This window comes from Rutilus rutilus, assembly GCF_951802725.1.
Source record: "Rutilus rutilus genome assembly, chromosome: 14".
Classification (NCBI taxonomy): domain Eukaryota; kingdom Metazoa; phylum Chordata; class Actinopteri; order Cypriniformes; family Leuciscidae; genus Rutilus; species Rutilus rutilus.
Window position 1 is genome coordinate 4,963,039 of NC_140219.1, and position 16,490 is coordinate 4,979,528.

Below are 16,490 nucleotides of genomic sequence, written 5' to 3' on the forward strand. Positions count from 1 at the left end.
GCATCGCAAAGAGAGTCGACGCAAAGGTCACGATCCACTTAAATAGTCCTTAAAAAAACAGAATGAAGGACTTTGAATCTAAATCATCAGCTGAAAACAACTAACAAATGATGATATCAGGCTCACGGCCAACGTGCTCACTGCTGCATTCACATCGTGTCAGAATTACTGCAATTACCAGATTCTGTTCACATCCTTAGATGCATGTTATTTACTACTATGGCATCAGTGATGGTAAATACACTAATTCATGTTTATATTATTTTGCAAAATATCGAAGAACAAAGAAAACACTCCAGACGACAATGGCTGTAATCAAACGAAATCATATCAAACAGGCAGTCAAATAACTAGTTAACCACTGAAGCGTTGAAGCTGCTGCTGTTGTTATGGTTGTTATTACAGCACACCACAACGGTCAACACACACAAAAAAAAGTGCTGCTCTTCCTCAGTATTTTTGTCTTGTTTTCCAGTACAAATATCTAAACATCTTAAATCAAGATGCATTTACTTCAAATGCAACATGACATGAAATATTAAACTCTTGTTTTCTGAAAAATGTATGCCTGATTTTGGAAAGTTCAAGAAGTTTATGCTCAAAACAAGAAAACTAAAATCTGTCAACATGAAGGGGGTGGACTGGAATCCACTGCTGCTTCAATGTATATGTAATGAGTGATTATAATCAAGGTGTTAATGAATATTTTTCGTTCTAAATATCACATGGGTTGAATAACTTCTCTGGAGATTTTACTTTGTTATAGAAGTTACCAGTGTGATTACTGAAATGTTCTTTTCATGTATTCTTTATAATGTCAGTATTTGATATCTGAACGCAGTAACAGTGCTTGCTTATTTAGCACGGCTTCCAGAAATGAAATAGGGAAATGTTTTGTGTTTGAGAAAGGTCTTCAACATGTTAAAACACATAGAGGTCATTGAAGCCAATAGTTTAAGGGACCATTTCTTTGTTAAAGCCTTACTTAGACTATAATGTAGCTCTCATTGAGAAAGAACTTGTTATCTTGATGTTTTGAGACGAGACTCCTGTTTATAGTTAGAGCCTGGCCAAATCCAGCCTTGGAAAAGCTGTGTGTCGGTGTGTGTGTTAGTCTTCTTGCTTACAGGTTAAGGAACCACTGGCATTGTTGGAGATTGACTGAGTTGTTGTTCGAAACCCAAATCCCCGACCTGGAAGGTCCCGACGTGCCTGACTTCAGGGTCCGAGTGTCAGCGGCATAATCGATGGAGATATGCTTCAGTCTATCTGTATATGTGTGGAAAATTACTATGTTTATCAATTTCTTGGCCAAAGAGAATCATTCAACCTGTAAGCAATGACGTAGCTTAGACCTTGGAAATGGTATAACTGCTGTGATCTTTGTAACTGGAAGCGGGGCGGCCTACGAACTCCTGTGAGTCTTGAAGCTGAACTTCTGCTGATGAAACTGCAAACTATCTTCAGTAAAACTTTTCTTCAATTTATTATAATTCTGACTCCGGGTCTTCTTTCAAAAATCTGGTCTTTGGGTCCTAAACTGTTCACCCTTAACACAATAGGGTCAGAAAAATGTACTTGAAGTTCATTAAAATGATTCTTTCAAATTATTATTATAATAAAAATTTTCTGACCCCATGAACTCACTTAATTTTGATCAATTTCTCAGAAATCAAGACTTAATATCTTATGTCGTTCTGCATCTCGAGTAAATGGAAATGAAAAAAAAAGAAAATCTACTTCTAATTACAGTAATTGTGAAATGACGTGAAAGCAGCATAAAGTCAAATACACACAACATGACTGAAGCTCATCATCCTGCGCACATTTACACTCACAGTTTCTTGTGTTGTGTGTTGTTTTAGTGACACTATACTCAGCCAAACTCTCTTTCATTCTCACGCAAAGTAATTCACACAAACCACATAAAGGAAGGGCTTGGGTTATTTTTGCACAGATCCGCACATTTCAACAGAAAAAAAGAAGAAAAAGAAACCAGAAATATGCATGAGCCAGTGTTTTGGAAAAAGTGTCATCATTTTCAACAAAAATCTCACCCTACTTTTACACTCTCTCGCAATCTCATTAGCTCATTGCTGTTGCTCTTTGCTCAGATTTTAACTAGTTTTAAATTTATCATAGCATCTCTGCCTAGTTGCAAAGTGTCTCACACAAAGAGACCATTACTGACGATCTGCAGCCTCTTCTGGCAGATTTAGCACATGAAAGCATGATGAGCTTCAGTCTTGTAGTGCGCGTTTGTCTTAAGCCCACCTGATCCTCACCCTCAAAGGTCTCAGCCGTCGTTTCATGCATTCTACAGTGGCGTTCATGCATACCACCACTGAGAACGAACCCTTTTAAAAGCTCTTATGTAGAACCGGTAAGAAGCCCCGAAATGCTTAACAATCTCATCATGCACGTCTACCGTCTAGAGCCGCAAAGAGGCTTCTAGAATACAAGAGGAGTGTTTGAACGAGGGAAAACAGAGGACAGAACATGAAGAGGTGGCTAAAGAAAGAGAGAATGAGGAGGACAAGTTCAGATCCAGAATGAGAGCGGGGCGGGAAGAAGGGGGCGTGTCCGAGGGGCGGAGCTGGAATGGCTTCAGAACTGTGCATTTTAACATGGGTCCCTGGTTAATTAACAGAAGATGGGTGGGCGGAGCTACCAGACGTAGCCAATCTCGTCATCCTCTCCGTCTTCGTCATCCTCGATCGCCCCGCGGGGGTGGAGTCGACCCCGCCTCTCTTTCTGTCGACCCCGCCCACGCTGCGGAGACTCCTCCTGATCGTCCAGTAGAATCACGGCACCACCGCTGCCGAAATCTCCAGATGTCTCCTGATCCTCCTCTACACACACACACACACACACACACAAACACACAGGCAGATGAAAGGGAAGGTGTCAGGCAGATAGATAGTGTGTGTGTTCTGAGGAAGATCATTCATTATATATAAAATATGATGTTTTATACATTTTGAAAGAGATCTCAGGAAACACTGTTGAATAATAGAGCTTTAGATGTCAGAACCACACACACACCCACATTGGGAATCAAAGTGTGTGTATATATCAGTGCTGTTACTGTTAACTAAAACTAAGACTTTTAAAAATCGTTTTCATTGAAATAAGTTTAAGTTGACTAAGTTTAAGTACTAAAATGATTTAAAAAACAAGAAATATTTAATAAAACTAAAACTAAAAAAGAAAATGACAAAAGCACATAACAAAATTACTACAACTTAAACTTAAATTGCTTTCTGTAATCGAAATAAAGCTGAAATAAATTTTTTTTTATATTAGATGAAAAACATCAACTTAAACTTGGTTTCCGCGAGGTCTGTAACGGGAGAGAGAGAAAGGAGACGCGCACTTGTAAGTAGGTCAAGTGCAAATGACGAACACCTGTGTCTTGTTGCAGTAATTGGCGTGATGAGACCGGATATAAGCCGCTGTGGAGTGAGCGAGGAGAGAGAGAGATGGGCTGAGGACTCGTACGCCGTCAGCAAGTGGAAAGAGTCTGAGCTGATCCAGCAGAAAGAGTATTATTGTGAAAATGTTTTGAGCTGTAGCGCGGCTACGGTGAATGCGCTGTGTGCACGACTTTTGTTTTGTGTATTATTTTGAATGTTTTACGATAAAACGTACGAGTCTCAGTCACGCCAACCCCGTCTTCTTCCTTCCAAACACTGAACCTCATCACAATTATATATACAGTTTATAAATAATATATATATAACAAAAACACATAACACAAAACAAACTTTTAAAATTAGTTTTTGGTAATGGAAATAAAGCTAAAATAAAATATAAATATTAGATGAAAAATCTACTCAAAGAACTTGCTTTAGCAACTAACTGAAATAGGTTAAAGTTGAAGTATATATGGACATAAAAAAAAAATGACGAAAGAGCATAACAAAATTACTCAAATTAAAACTGAAAATATAACAATAAAAGCTAATTTAAAATATTATGTTAAATAATAGTACATAAATATATAAAGTAGATGATATTAAAATGACACTGGTGTATGTAGGCTGTGTGTGTTCTTGTATGTGTGTGTGTGAGAGTGAGAGTGTGTGTACCACAGGTAGGGTTGCCCTGTCTGCGGGATCCTGCAATCTCGTTGCCGTATTTGTCGACACACCAGCACTGACCGGTGCTGCCATGACACTGAGTGGCCTTAAAATAACCGTCTTCAGTACAGCGCGGTACATACGTCCCTACAGACAGAGAGAATCACACAAACGAGATGAATACAGCAACGATAAACACAATCACGTGTCTGATTGGTCAGGGGGAGGAGCTAACACCAGTTCATCAAATCCACCCACCTATCAGTGTCTTCCTTCGGCTTTGAGAATGAATTCTGTTCATCTCATTCTGACATGGCATGCCTGAAGAAACACACATTTAAAACAGTTTCTGTGACGGAAATTATGAAATATTCTGGGTTCAGTATATCTGAAGATCATCTACTAACCCCAATAGGCTCATATCATTTTTTTTTTTTGCAGACTCACCGTCGGGTTTCTGGAAACAGTAACACCACTCGTTGTTGGACAGCTTTCCGTCTTTAAAGGAGTCGCAGGAGTTGAACAGCGGCCGCATGCACAGCTCGTATTTGTCGAGGTAAATGGCGCTGAGCTCTGATTGGTCGAGGAGGAGGTCGTAGTTCATGTCCAGCTTGTTGAACATCCACCCGAGAGAATCTTTACAGATGGGTAAAATGCTTGTGTCGAAACCTTACAGGAGAGAGAGACGGTCAGGTTCATACTGGTGGTGGACGGACATATTAGTTAAATCCAATAAACAATTAAAATAAATTATAATTCTAATAAATAATCCTTTTAATTCAGTCAGTTTTAAAAAGTTCTAAGTAAATGCATAGATAAAAACAGTGCTTTTCAGCAGGTATTTTATAAAGTACTAGACTGAGACATTATTAATAATTCTGATAACAAGCCAGTTGAGATGGATTCGGTAATTGCAATGATGTATTTGATACACTGTAAAAAATTTGTAACACTCCCCAATCAAAAATTTCAATTGACCGATAACATCTAAATTTTTCAATTGGCCCAAGTGAAAATCTGTACATTTAATTTTAGAATTTACAGAATTTCACTTGGGCCAATTGAAAAATTTAGATGTTATCGGTCAATTGAAAATTTTGATTGGGCAGTGTTACAAATTTTTTACAGTGTATGTAGTTATTTATTTATTTTTCCTGACATTGGCTGCGTTTCCATCACCCTTCAAATTGCGCAAATTGAAATTGCGAATTGAAAATACACCCAATGGAAACACGTCAATTTCGCAAAAACTCCCATTTATCGCAAAAAAGTGTTTACGCTCACATGAGGTGGTTTTTCAGGCAATTCGAAAAAGAAATATTTCACAAAACTGCAATGGAAACAGTTTTTGCGCATTTACAGTCACCTGACGTAGATGACGCGGTGTGTTTGGACAGAATACGAGACAGAGTGCTTTATTAAATTCATAAAAGACAAAAGAATTACAGGAATACTGGATTCTAAACCTCAAATAAATGCCACAATCAAGACCTCGAAGCAGATATGAGGGAGAAACACCCAGAAACACCTCATATGTGCCGCTCACAAGTATAGGGTCGTTCCTTACCATTAATGATGGGAACACACATCTCTGTCGATTAATAATAATGGCCAGTGCAGTGGCTGGGATATAGTACATAAACCTACTGACGTCCGTTACCACGGTTTTTGGAATGATTTTACTGATCGCGAGAGGAAAAATGAAGTTTTAGTCACATAACATCGGTTAATGGAAACGGCGTCATTTCGCAATAGTTTTTTGTCGACATTTAGAAAAAAAAAGAAAAAAAATCGCACAAGTTTTGCGCAAATCTGTAATGGAAACGCGCCTATTGTGTATTTATTCCAGCGAAGTAGATGTTTTCACTCTGTACCCTATAACAACACATAAACCTTTTAAAACTGATTACATTTATGAAAAGGTGATATTCTCCCCTGTTATTTATTATTGTTGTCCATTTGAAAACATTAGACCATGTGAATTTATTTAGCCTATTATTAATATGAGTGTTGTTACACGCTGTTGTTAAAAAAATCCAAAGACGAAAGAGTACTAAGCTACACTAAAGTAGCAATGCTTTTTATTTTATTTTTATTTTATGCAGTTTAGAATGTATTATTATTTAAAGAAACATTTTTTTAATTATTTTCCCGTGCTGTATTTGTTACCTGTTTGCTTACCTGATCAAAGCTTTCATCTAAAAAAGACACTTCAGTGACAGTGCACTTTATTTTTTCTGCACTCTTTCAGACTCTATTTATTGATGTTGTTTTGCTTTGCATACAAGGAGGACAAAAGAGCTTGTTCAGTTCAGTGCTGTTATCATTGTATCAAAACAGAAGTAAAACAATAACTATCGCAATAACTTCTGCATATCGGATACATGCAAATAATCGGTTATAAAGCTCTAGTTGTGACTCTGAGCTTCAATTGAATAAATGTTTTACCATATTCAAACACACAGAGGCTCACTTACGTCCTTGTGCGGTGTCGCTCGTGGTGGTCTTCAGGTCTCTGTTGGCATCCGTGTGCAAAACCCCAAACCAGTCTTTGAGTCTGGACGCTAAACTTCTCAAATCAGCGTCGCTGCAGCCTAAACAAACACAAGCACACGGTTTAAATGAGCACGTCTGTGTTCTGATGATATATTTATCTGTCTGACACTGAACTGAGGAACGCCGATTACATTCAGCTCTTTAAACAATATTAATTTCCTTTCGCTTTATTTATAAACGTATTTACAAAGAAACATTTATAGTCCCTGTACAGAGCGACTAAACGGAGAGAGAACTTTTTTTTATTTGCTCAGATGCTTCTCTTTTATGACTCAGGAGACTTAATGGAGTTTCATATGAGCATAAAGATGTTTCGATAGAAACGACAGACTCGCCAGTTGTGACATACAGTCATAAAATGGAAATGTTTGAGTTCATATTGAAATCTCATCACTATCTAGGAGAAATAGTTGAGATATGAAAGAGATCTCATTTATGATTGTTCTTTTTTCAGAAGTGTATGTGTAATTGAAACAGAAGAGAAACCTCGTCAGAATAAAATCAAGAGCTTTATTCAAATAGTTGCTGTTTGTTTGTGTGAGGGTTTAAGGTAATTTCAGCAATTACATCCGCTAGAATGTGATTTTATTGCCGTCTGAAACAGAAATGTCAGTGATTTTCTCCAAAGACTGCAGGAGAAACTTGCAGGCTGAACAATCTAGTGGTTTTGACAAACATCGGGGCATGTTAAATTAATTCTCATCAGAATCGACATTTCTGAATTTACAAAGGGGAATTGAACATTGCCGTAGGGCTGTAATTTTACACTTTTATCGTGATGAGAATGTGAGTTTTTGCCATAATTGAGGCTTGTTTCAGAGAACCGCTCTAAATGAACGACATGAATAAAATGATGTCGCTTCCTCAGTATTATTTGCCACACTGTAATATAGTCATGTGACTCCCTCGTACGCCTGTGAAATAATTGCCATTTAAATGGTTTATCATGGTAGAACTACACTGCAAAAAAAAGTAAAAAAGTAAAACATTATATATATATATATATATATATATATATATACCCAAATTTTGCAAGTTTATGCTTAAGACAAGAAAAAAATAGCAGTGGGGGCAGTTTTTTTTCCAGTAAACAAGACCTAATATCTTAAGTTATTTTGCCTCTCAAGTAAATAAATCTTTATTTAAGAATGTTTAGATATTTGTATTGGAAAACATTTACATTTTTTAAAGGCCCTACCTCACAGACCAATCAGTGGCAAGCACCAGGCTAGACTTCTCACTTTTATTTTCAACTGCATTGGTACAAAATATGACTTTGTGTGAGATATTTCAGAACCGCACACCCCTATATATATATATACACACATATGTTTGGAAATAAAAGATGGTTAGTAAGCCAGAAACATCACAAGATGCAAGGAGGTTTTCTTTTTTAAATACATAAAAATGCACAAAAATAAATCCATGTAAATGCATTTATTTAACAGGGCACCTTTCATCTTAAGCTGAAGAGACAGCTCTATTGACAGCAATGCAAGCGATTTAGTTTTTGTTGCAAAGTCTTGTTTTTGGTCTACACTCAATCTTCCAGCACTATAACACTCTCTCTCACACACACACAATATCCCCTATATAATCCTGCATGTGTCTCTGTCTGAAAGTGTTGGATTATTTTGGTAGTTGTGTGAATCACACTTCTCTAGCAAGAAGCAGATAACACAGCAGTGTAATTCCTCTATTCTACTGGAGGAAGGCAGATATATCTGTGCTATGATACATCACATCTGTGTGTGTGTGTTTGTGTTCTGTATTGCAATCATAACTCTGGTTTACACTATTCATAAAGCAGCAGAAACACACATTGCCAGTAGGGAGGATTATGGAGATTACCTTCAGCATGTGTCTCTCTCTCTGTGTCCAGTAAATACGGTGGACTGGGAAAAAACATTAATAAAGCCAGTTGACAGACTCTTTGAAACTGGTGACACAGCCGCTGCAGTAAATATAAGAAACCTCTGAGAAGAAAATCAAAAAGTGTGGCAAAAATGTAGGCCGCAACTAACAGCTATTTCGGATAATCATTAAATATGTAGATTTTTTTCTCGGAATAATTTGCTTTAGTATCTTTTTGCTGCACCACTCTTCCATAGATCTTCAAACAATGTGCAAACTGAAATATATAATGTGTTTGCTAAGTTTTATATATGTTTAAAATATAAAAGTCTAAATATAAAGTGTATAAAATGAAATAAAATAATAAAATAATAAACGCTCCAGCATCTCCATGACCCTAGATGAGACAAGTCATTTGGAAAACATATGTAATGAATAATATAATATAATATAATATAATATAATATAATATAATATAATATAATATAATATAATATAATATAATATATCCAGCATTCCCATGACCCTACATAGGACAAGCAGTTTGTAAAATAAATAATAAATAATAAAATCACCACGACCCTACAAATTCCCATGACCCTATGTAGGACAAGCAGTTTGGAAATGAAGGAGAGTGAGTGCAGTAAAGGGTTTGATGGCAAAGTAAAGCATCATAAACACACACACACACACACACACACACACAAACACATATAAATGTGCCATTATGAAAAGGACCTCAGTGAAATCATCTTCAAATATTACCTGTTCATTACATATTCAACTTCAGTATGAAAGTGGAAGCCAGCAGGAGTCAAACTGAAGTGTGTGTGTGTGTGTGTTGGTTAAAGTGCAATAATTCAGCTGAATTGTATTGTTATAGTTTTGTGACAGAAACATGTCACTTCTATTTTCACTAACATCAGCGCAAACCTGCAAACTCAAAATTGGCGAGTGTCAGGAGGGAAATGGCTTTTCAGAATAAGCCACCTGACTGATAGAAACTGATAGAAACACACACACACACACACACACACACACACACACACACACACACACACACACACACACACACACACACACACACACACACACACACACACACACACACACACACACTCACTGACTGTCCTTGTTCTTCAGATAAATACCCAGATCTGAGAGCAGAGAAAAATAAATTCAGATCTAGAAATTGAACTCTGTGTGTGTGTGTGTGTGTGTGTGTGTGTGTGTGTGTGTGTGTGTGTGTGTGTGTGTGTGTGTGTGTGTCTGTGTGTGTGTGTATGTGTGAGCAAGAGACGGGAAACACAAACACGCAATTCATCTTCTTCTATGGTCAGATTGTCTTTCAGATCAACTATTGTCATACTAGAGCAACAGTTTAATGATAAACTAAATTTAAAATTAAAGTTACTTAACAACAGAATAACATCTCTTTAAATGTTAAATATTTGACTCTAGCAGCACCTTCCTGAGGTTTGTTACCACAGTAACTCAACGCATGCTGCCGCGGTTAAACAGCATGTTCTCTCGACTGTAATGTCGGGAAAGCGCTCGCGATCACTGGACTGGTGAGAGAAACTACAGTGAAGACTCTATATCACTGCATTAACTAGTTCTTTATAGGGACTAATGAGGGAGAAATCAGACTGTGTTTGACATTTAAAGTTACACTGATTTCCATATCTATAGCACAATGTAAAAACTCAGTTAATCAAGCAGCTTAACAATGAAGCCTACATTTCTAAGGCGTCTACATGATCAAAACTTTATTGATTATCCTGTTGTACTGGTTTAGTGATGGTTTATACCTTTAGGAAAGGCCTTTTAGTTTAATAGTAAAAACGTCCCGCTTCAGGTCGTGGCTTACGTGTCTTTTTGCTGTGAAATCTTTACTGATTTTTATAAAGTAAATGTAAAAATAACATATATTGTTAGTAATATTTCAAGATGAACACTTACTGGACTGAAGCAACTTTGGCTTACTTGATTATCTATACATCATTTTTATGCATTTTATGTATTCAGTGTATTTGCTGAAAAAAAATCATGTTAAAATGTGAGTATTGAATATGATCCATCAGGTTTTTTTAAGGAAGGTTTATTTGTTCATCTCTCAATCATCATTGTATTGCACTGCATTATATGTTTTAAACCTACATAGATGATATTTATATGCATAAAAAGTAGTCTGTTATACTGTGATAAAGATCTCACTGATTTACATTACAAGCTATCAGAATTTCATCTTATTTTGCTCATTTAAATATCAACAGCTGCAACAAATTGCACTGTTTTGCTGTTTTGGCCTTGAAGAAAAAAAATCCACCACATTCTCACTTTATCAGACTATATGAGCCACGCAAGCCTGATGTTTCAAATATGATACTCAACACAAACAAATGCAAACTTTTGTCTAAAGGTTTAATAACTGTTCCATTATTTAAAAAAAAAAAGATTTTTGATGTCAGATGTCAGTCTTTCCAGGGTGTTAAAGAGAAAACCTGGAGATGTTTCTAGTCCTCTGTTTGATTGACAGGTGGGTTTTCGTTGCTGTAATTAAAGGACTCAGTCGTCAGGCTCCGATTGTTCGCGAGGACATCTGTACATACGGTGTGAACGATAACTGCTGACTCTCATGCGGGACAGTCGTTCCTCTGTCTCCAGCGCTCGCCTTTAAAGATAAACGCTAACAGCAGCAGTCGCCTTTCACACACACTCTGCTCCGGACGAGATGATGAACGCATTTAATTCAGACAGACGTAGATATTAGTAATTCCCTACAGAAAATCGTCTCTCAGAATGATTAACAGCAGGGGGACAAGATTACACACGGAAACGCTTCTGCCGCTGTCTCAGCAGTAATGACATCAGATGTACTGATGCCACATATAGAGCGCGCGAGATAGATTTAATCAAAGGAATAGATCACACATTAATGAAAAAATGTCACTGTTCACACACCATACAATGAAAGTGCATGGTGACCAAAGCTGTTAAGCCAAAAAAACATAAAAAAAGAATCATAAAAGTGTCACAACAGTAGTTCATAAGACTTTGTGAGGAACAGACCCAAATTAAACTGACTAAATGGAAAAATACTGGAGTAAGATTTACTTAAAAAAGCTAAGAAACAATTTTCACTCAGTAACAGCATGTGCTACCAAACCTCTTCAGATGATCCAGAATGCTGCAGCTCGTCTTGTCTTCAACGAGCCCAAGAGGGCCCACGTCACCCCTCTGTTAATCTCTCTGCACTGGCTACCTCTCGCTGCTCGCATCAAGTTCAAGGCATTGACGCTTGCTTACAGATCTATCACAGGCTCAGCTCCCTCCTACCTTCACTCACTCCTACGAGCCTACATCCCCACCAGACGCCTACGATCAATCAACAAGCGACGTCTCGTGGTTCCATCACAGAAAGCCACAAGATCACTTTCCAGATCATTCTCATTCACAGTTCCATGCTGGTGGAACACTCTCCCCACCCTCATCCGGAATGCTGAATCCCTGACAACATTCAAAAAACAGCTGAAAACCCATCTCTTCCATGAGCACCTAAACTCATAAAAAAAAAAAAAAAAAAAAAAAAAAAAAAAAAAAAAACCTTTCCCTTAAAATCCCACTTATCATGCTTATGCTACTCTGAATAATGCCTGAACTTCGTATTCTGAACACTTCTTGCGTTGTTGTTGTCTTTTGCCTCTTCATGATGACTCGCTTAATTTAGTCCTGATTTGTAAGTCGCTTTGGATAAAAGCGTCTGCTAAATGACTAAATGTAAATGTAAATGTAAATGTAAATTGCTAATTTCTCAAATAATTTCAAAGAAACGGTAACGCACTGAGTTCATCATGATTAAAAATTAAAATACGTAAATATTATTTTCTTGTAAAATGCACTACAAAAATCTTTGTTCTATTTGCAAAATCGAAAAATCTTTTGTGCAGTGTATTTGCTGGAAATCTTAGTTTGTTTATGTGATTTTCACTTATAATGACTTCAATTTGTATTTGTTCCTCCCGCAATAGTCTCTTGGAGTATAACACACACTTTTATGATAATTTTATGGAGCTTTCTGTTGTTTTAGAGCTCAACAGCATACATCTCCATTTGTTTTTCAAGCAAGAAATGAGTCCTAACACGTTTGGAACAAGATGCTAGTCTGTCTCTGAACTGATCTTGCGTTTAAGCGTTTCAAAAATATCTTTATTTTAATCCACGCACACACACACACACTGTAATGTAATGTTATCATATGATATTATCAATATGCGATTAAATTAGATCAAAGTGCTTTCAGTGTCAGCAGTGAATCATGTTTAATAAGAGCTTTCAGATGAGTAAATGTGGAGGTGTTAAAGTAAACAACTGTAATTTCCACCGCAAGAGGTCGCATATTCAAAACAATAAGAAAGGTGTCGCTTGATGATGCTGTGAAGGAGCGGGTAATGATGGGAGTTGTCGTCTTCACCTCCGCTGCCGACGGAAATCATGTTCATGGATGAGGTAATGAAATAAAGTTTTATAACCGCTACGTTTGATCACATGATTTTATGTCATTCTAATGAATTAGCCGCAGGTAACGTAATGTTTAATGCTAAATTACTACTCATACGTGTAACTTTATTTGTTGAATTAAATGGTGGGGTAAAATGCAGCGCAGTTTTAGGTGTAGGCTACAAAACAATCATACTAAAAGTACATTTGCAAAAAAAGGATGACTTATTATTTATGTTTTACACTGTATTTACTTACACTGCCATAGACTTGTAAACCAGACTTGTTCACCAGTTTTAGGAAATGCCACATCGATATTGATCCTAGTTTTATTTCTCCTCTCGTTCAAAACTCGGCTTGGGTCATTTGTATGTTTACGTTTCTTGGAGTTATCTTTGGCGACAGACCCTGATGAAAAGCGATAACGAATAATTGTGGTCCATGACGACTGTGAGAAACGACAACAGAGTAGTGTGCAAGACGCTACTACTACTACTTCCGCATTTCTTCACGAGACCCGCTGTGTAGACATGATTCCTACGACAGAAAAAACGAGGATAACGCGGACATGATGCCATTGACAGGTGACACAATGAGAAGAGACATTACACTGGTTTAAATTGCAAATTTCTCTGGATTTAAACATTTGGGATAATGTAAGTACACAAGTGAACAAAATATAACACTGTGCTAGTGTTTTTTGTATATTTTAATGCAAAAACCCTACATGTTGTGCCTTTAAAAAAGTTTTAAAAGCATACTGAGACTTCTGCTCTCTAAAGAGGCTAAATGAACATGATTTAGTCTTGTTTAATTAGGAAAAAACAGGCCAACAGATCACAGACTAAACATTTGCATAAACCCAGAGAGAGAGAGAGGATGAGATGCTTTAAAACTTATAATTAGAGATCTCGACGACTCAACCCTGAAGAGTTCACATGTTCTGTGCCTTTATTCAACATCATTTCTATCCTTCATGCTCTGAGAAAATCAATACAAAATGGAGAAAGCAACCTTAAAACTAAATTGCATTAGATGAATAGTCCATCCAAAACTAAAAAGAAATGCACTCACCCTGCTTGACTTTCTTTATGCAACACACTGATCTGTACCATGCAATGAAAACATACAGTGACGAGGGATGATCTTTTTGATCGTATAATAACAGCCGTGTAATTTAACTGAGGTGCTCCTGACAGTTTTGTGTGAAGAACGGACTGAAATCTCTCCTGTATGTGCATGTTCAGTTAATACATACTGACAGGTTTGACGTCAGTAGTTGACATAAGTTGTTGCATCTCAACAGACCAAGTTTGTATGTTTTGAACTGGACAAAACTGATATTTGAGAGAAAAATGATGCTATTATACTATCATTGATGTTCTATTATAGTTATAAAGATAGATTTATGGAGGACTTTGTTATATATAATAGATTTATTTCATAAGATAGATTTTTTTTTAATTACATTTTGGTGTGTTTTTATCCTTTTATAAAGTCTCTGGTCACTGTTTACTTCCACAGTCTCTGTACTCTCGTTCAGCTGATGGTCAAACTCCAGCAGACGACTCAAACAAAAGCTTGTATTGCTGAGAATAATTTGACAGATGGCAGAGGCAACGGTTTCCATGGCTGCATCTTTTTGTCACTGTACTGTTGTTAAGGTAACAGGTGCAAAACACAGGTTACGCAACACAGGTAGATGATCTTAAAGGTCAAAGGGCATCCGGGGTTAAATTCCTGCTGCTACTCATCTAAATGCAATCATGTCCCCATATGGCGTTATAAGCGTGCACACACACACACACACACACACACAAAGAGGTGACAGAAGTGGGTGTGCGAACAAAATACTGAGTTTTGCCGTCCATTTAATTCTACCCTACCTTAAAATGACATTAAAAAAGAGCATGTATTTCTAACAGGCAAAATGCCGTAAAAGGTCAAATACATGACATCTAATCAAATTACATCATCTTTCGCGGTCAAAACGGACTGTATCCACACAAGATATTTATATGTACTAATTGGCTTCATCACTCTCTCCTCTCCACCAGTAAGCTGGTGTGTGTTGGGTGTTCTGGCGCATTATAGCTGCCGTCGCATCATCCAGGTGGTGCTGCACATTGGTGGAGGTTGAGGAGATTCCCCCCTTCTATTTAAAACACTTTGAGTGCAGAGAAAAGCACTATATAAATGTAATGAATTATTATTATTATTAGCAAATCACACTACGTTACTGCCGTTCTCAACAATGCACCTTTGTAAAAGTGGGGATTCAGCACACAGACTGTGCATAGAGATCGATTTGAGACTCAAACTCTCTTTGATACTAAAATATACCCTGTGTGAGTTCTTGTTTTTAATGTTGAGAATATGAGCAAGAATGCAATTTTCTCCAAACCAAGCAACAGGGTAGAAACGCGTGGAAACAGGGGAATCCAGGAACCGTCAAAACACAGGTGACGAGAGAGTGTGCTAAGAAATGCAGTGACACATACAATACTTCGCAGAGAATTACTTAATAAACAGGGCTTCAATAGACCGAGTTAACAAGGGTAATGACACACAGGTGGATGTAATCAAACAATAATGAGTCCAGGCAATGGGTCATGGGTAGTGTAGTTCATGATGGGAAAGGAGACGGGAAGAGTGCCCTCTAGTGGAAATCAAGGGCACTCCAGCTGGTGGATGTAACATCAACAAACAAAAGGGTAATATTAAGTGATGCACTGGAAAATTGTTTAAAGGGTGCAAATATTGTCTCTTAATGGAAAAGGTGCGGGATGCAGAAGGATGATAAATGCCTCTGTAAAATGTTCTCAGTAGTTTCACCATTCGGATATTCTACTGTAATTACAGTCAAAGTCTCTCTTTCTCACTCACTGCCAGAGGAGATATTGTAAGAAGCTGCATAAACCCATTAAACTTATTTTTGCAGTTTTTAGGTTGTGGCAAAATACTACATAAACTAAAATGAACATATGAATTTAATTAGCTAAATAAAGAGGCTAAATTTGATCTCTAACCACTGTTTGGCCCACACTCTTACACTTTACATTATACAAAAAAAAATGGGATAGATAAACTACAATATAACCAAAAAGAAGAAAAGGCATTTATAATTTAGAACATTTAATAGTCATCTGTTGTATATTTTCAAATGTCTGATCAGGCGTGAATACTTGAAACATCACTACGCAATCAGAATAAATAAATAAGTATCTAAGTAAGTAAATAAATAAAAAGTTTGGGGTCCATATAATTTTTAATAAAGTCTCTTATGCTCATCAAGGCTGCATTATTTTGATCAAAAATACAGTAAAATTGTACTATTGTGAAATATTATTACAATGTAAAATAAATGTTTTATTGTAATATATTTCAAAGTCTAATTTATTCCTGTGATGCAAAGCTGAATTTTCAGAAATCATACTAATATGCTGATTTGCTGCTCAAGAAACATTTCTAATGTAACATTTTCAATGTTGAAAACAG

At 36.8% G+C, this 16,490-nt stretch overlaps 1 protein-coding gene across 1 annotated transcript in view; it reads right to left on the reverse strand.

Annotated features, from left to right (window-relative positions):
• Positions 1–2,667: 2,667 nt before the first annotated feature.
• Positions 2,668–16,490, reverse strand: part of spock1 (SPARC (osteonectin), cwcv and kazal like domains proteoglycan 1) — a gene marked incomplete at its 3' end in the record, with an annotated part of 213,118 nt that continues 199,295 nt past the window's right edge. Inside the window, exons 7-11 of the mRNA XM_084430669.1 lie at positions 6,560–6,676; positions 4,530–4,751; positions 4,341–4,403; positions 4,092–4,229; positions 2,668–2,852 (exon numbers count right to left, since the gene is read on the reverse strand). Of these exons, the coding sequence (XP_084286795.1) occupies positions 2,668–2,852; positions 4,092–4,229; positions 4,341–4,403; positions 4,530–4,751; positions 6,560–6,676 (725 nt within the window). The remainder of the gene's footprint in view (positions 2,853–4,091; positions 4,230–4,340; positions 4,404–4,529; positions 4,752–6,559; positions 6,677–16,490) is intronic.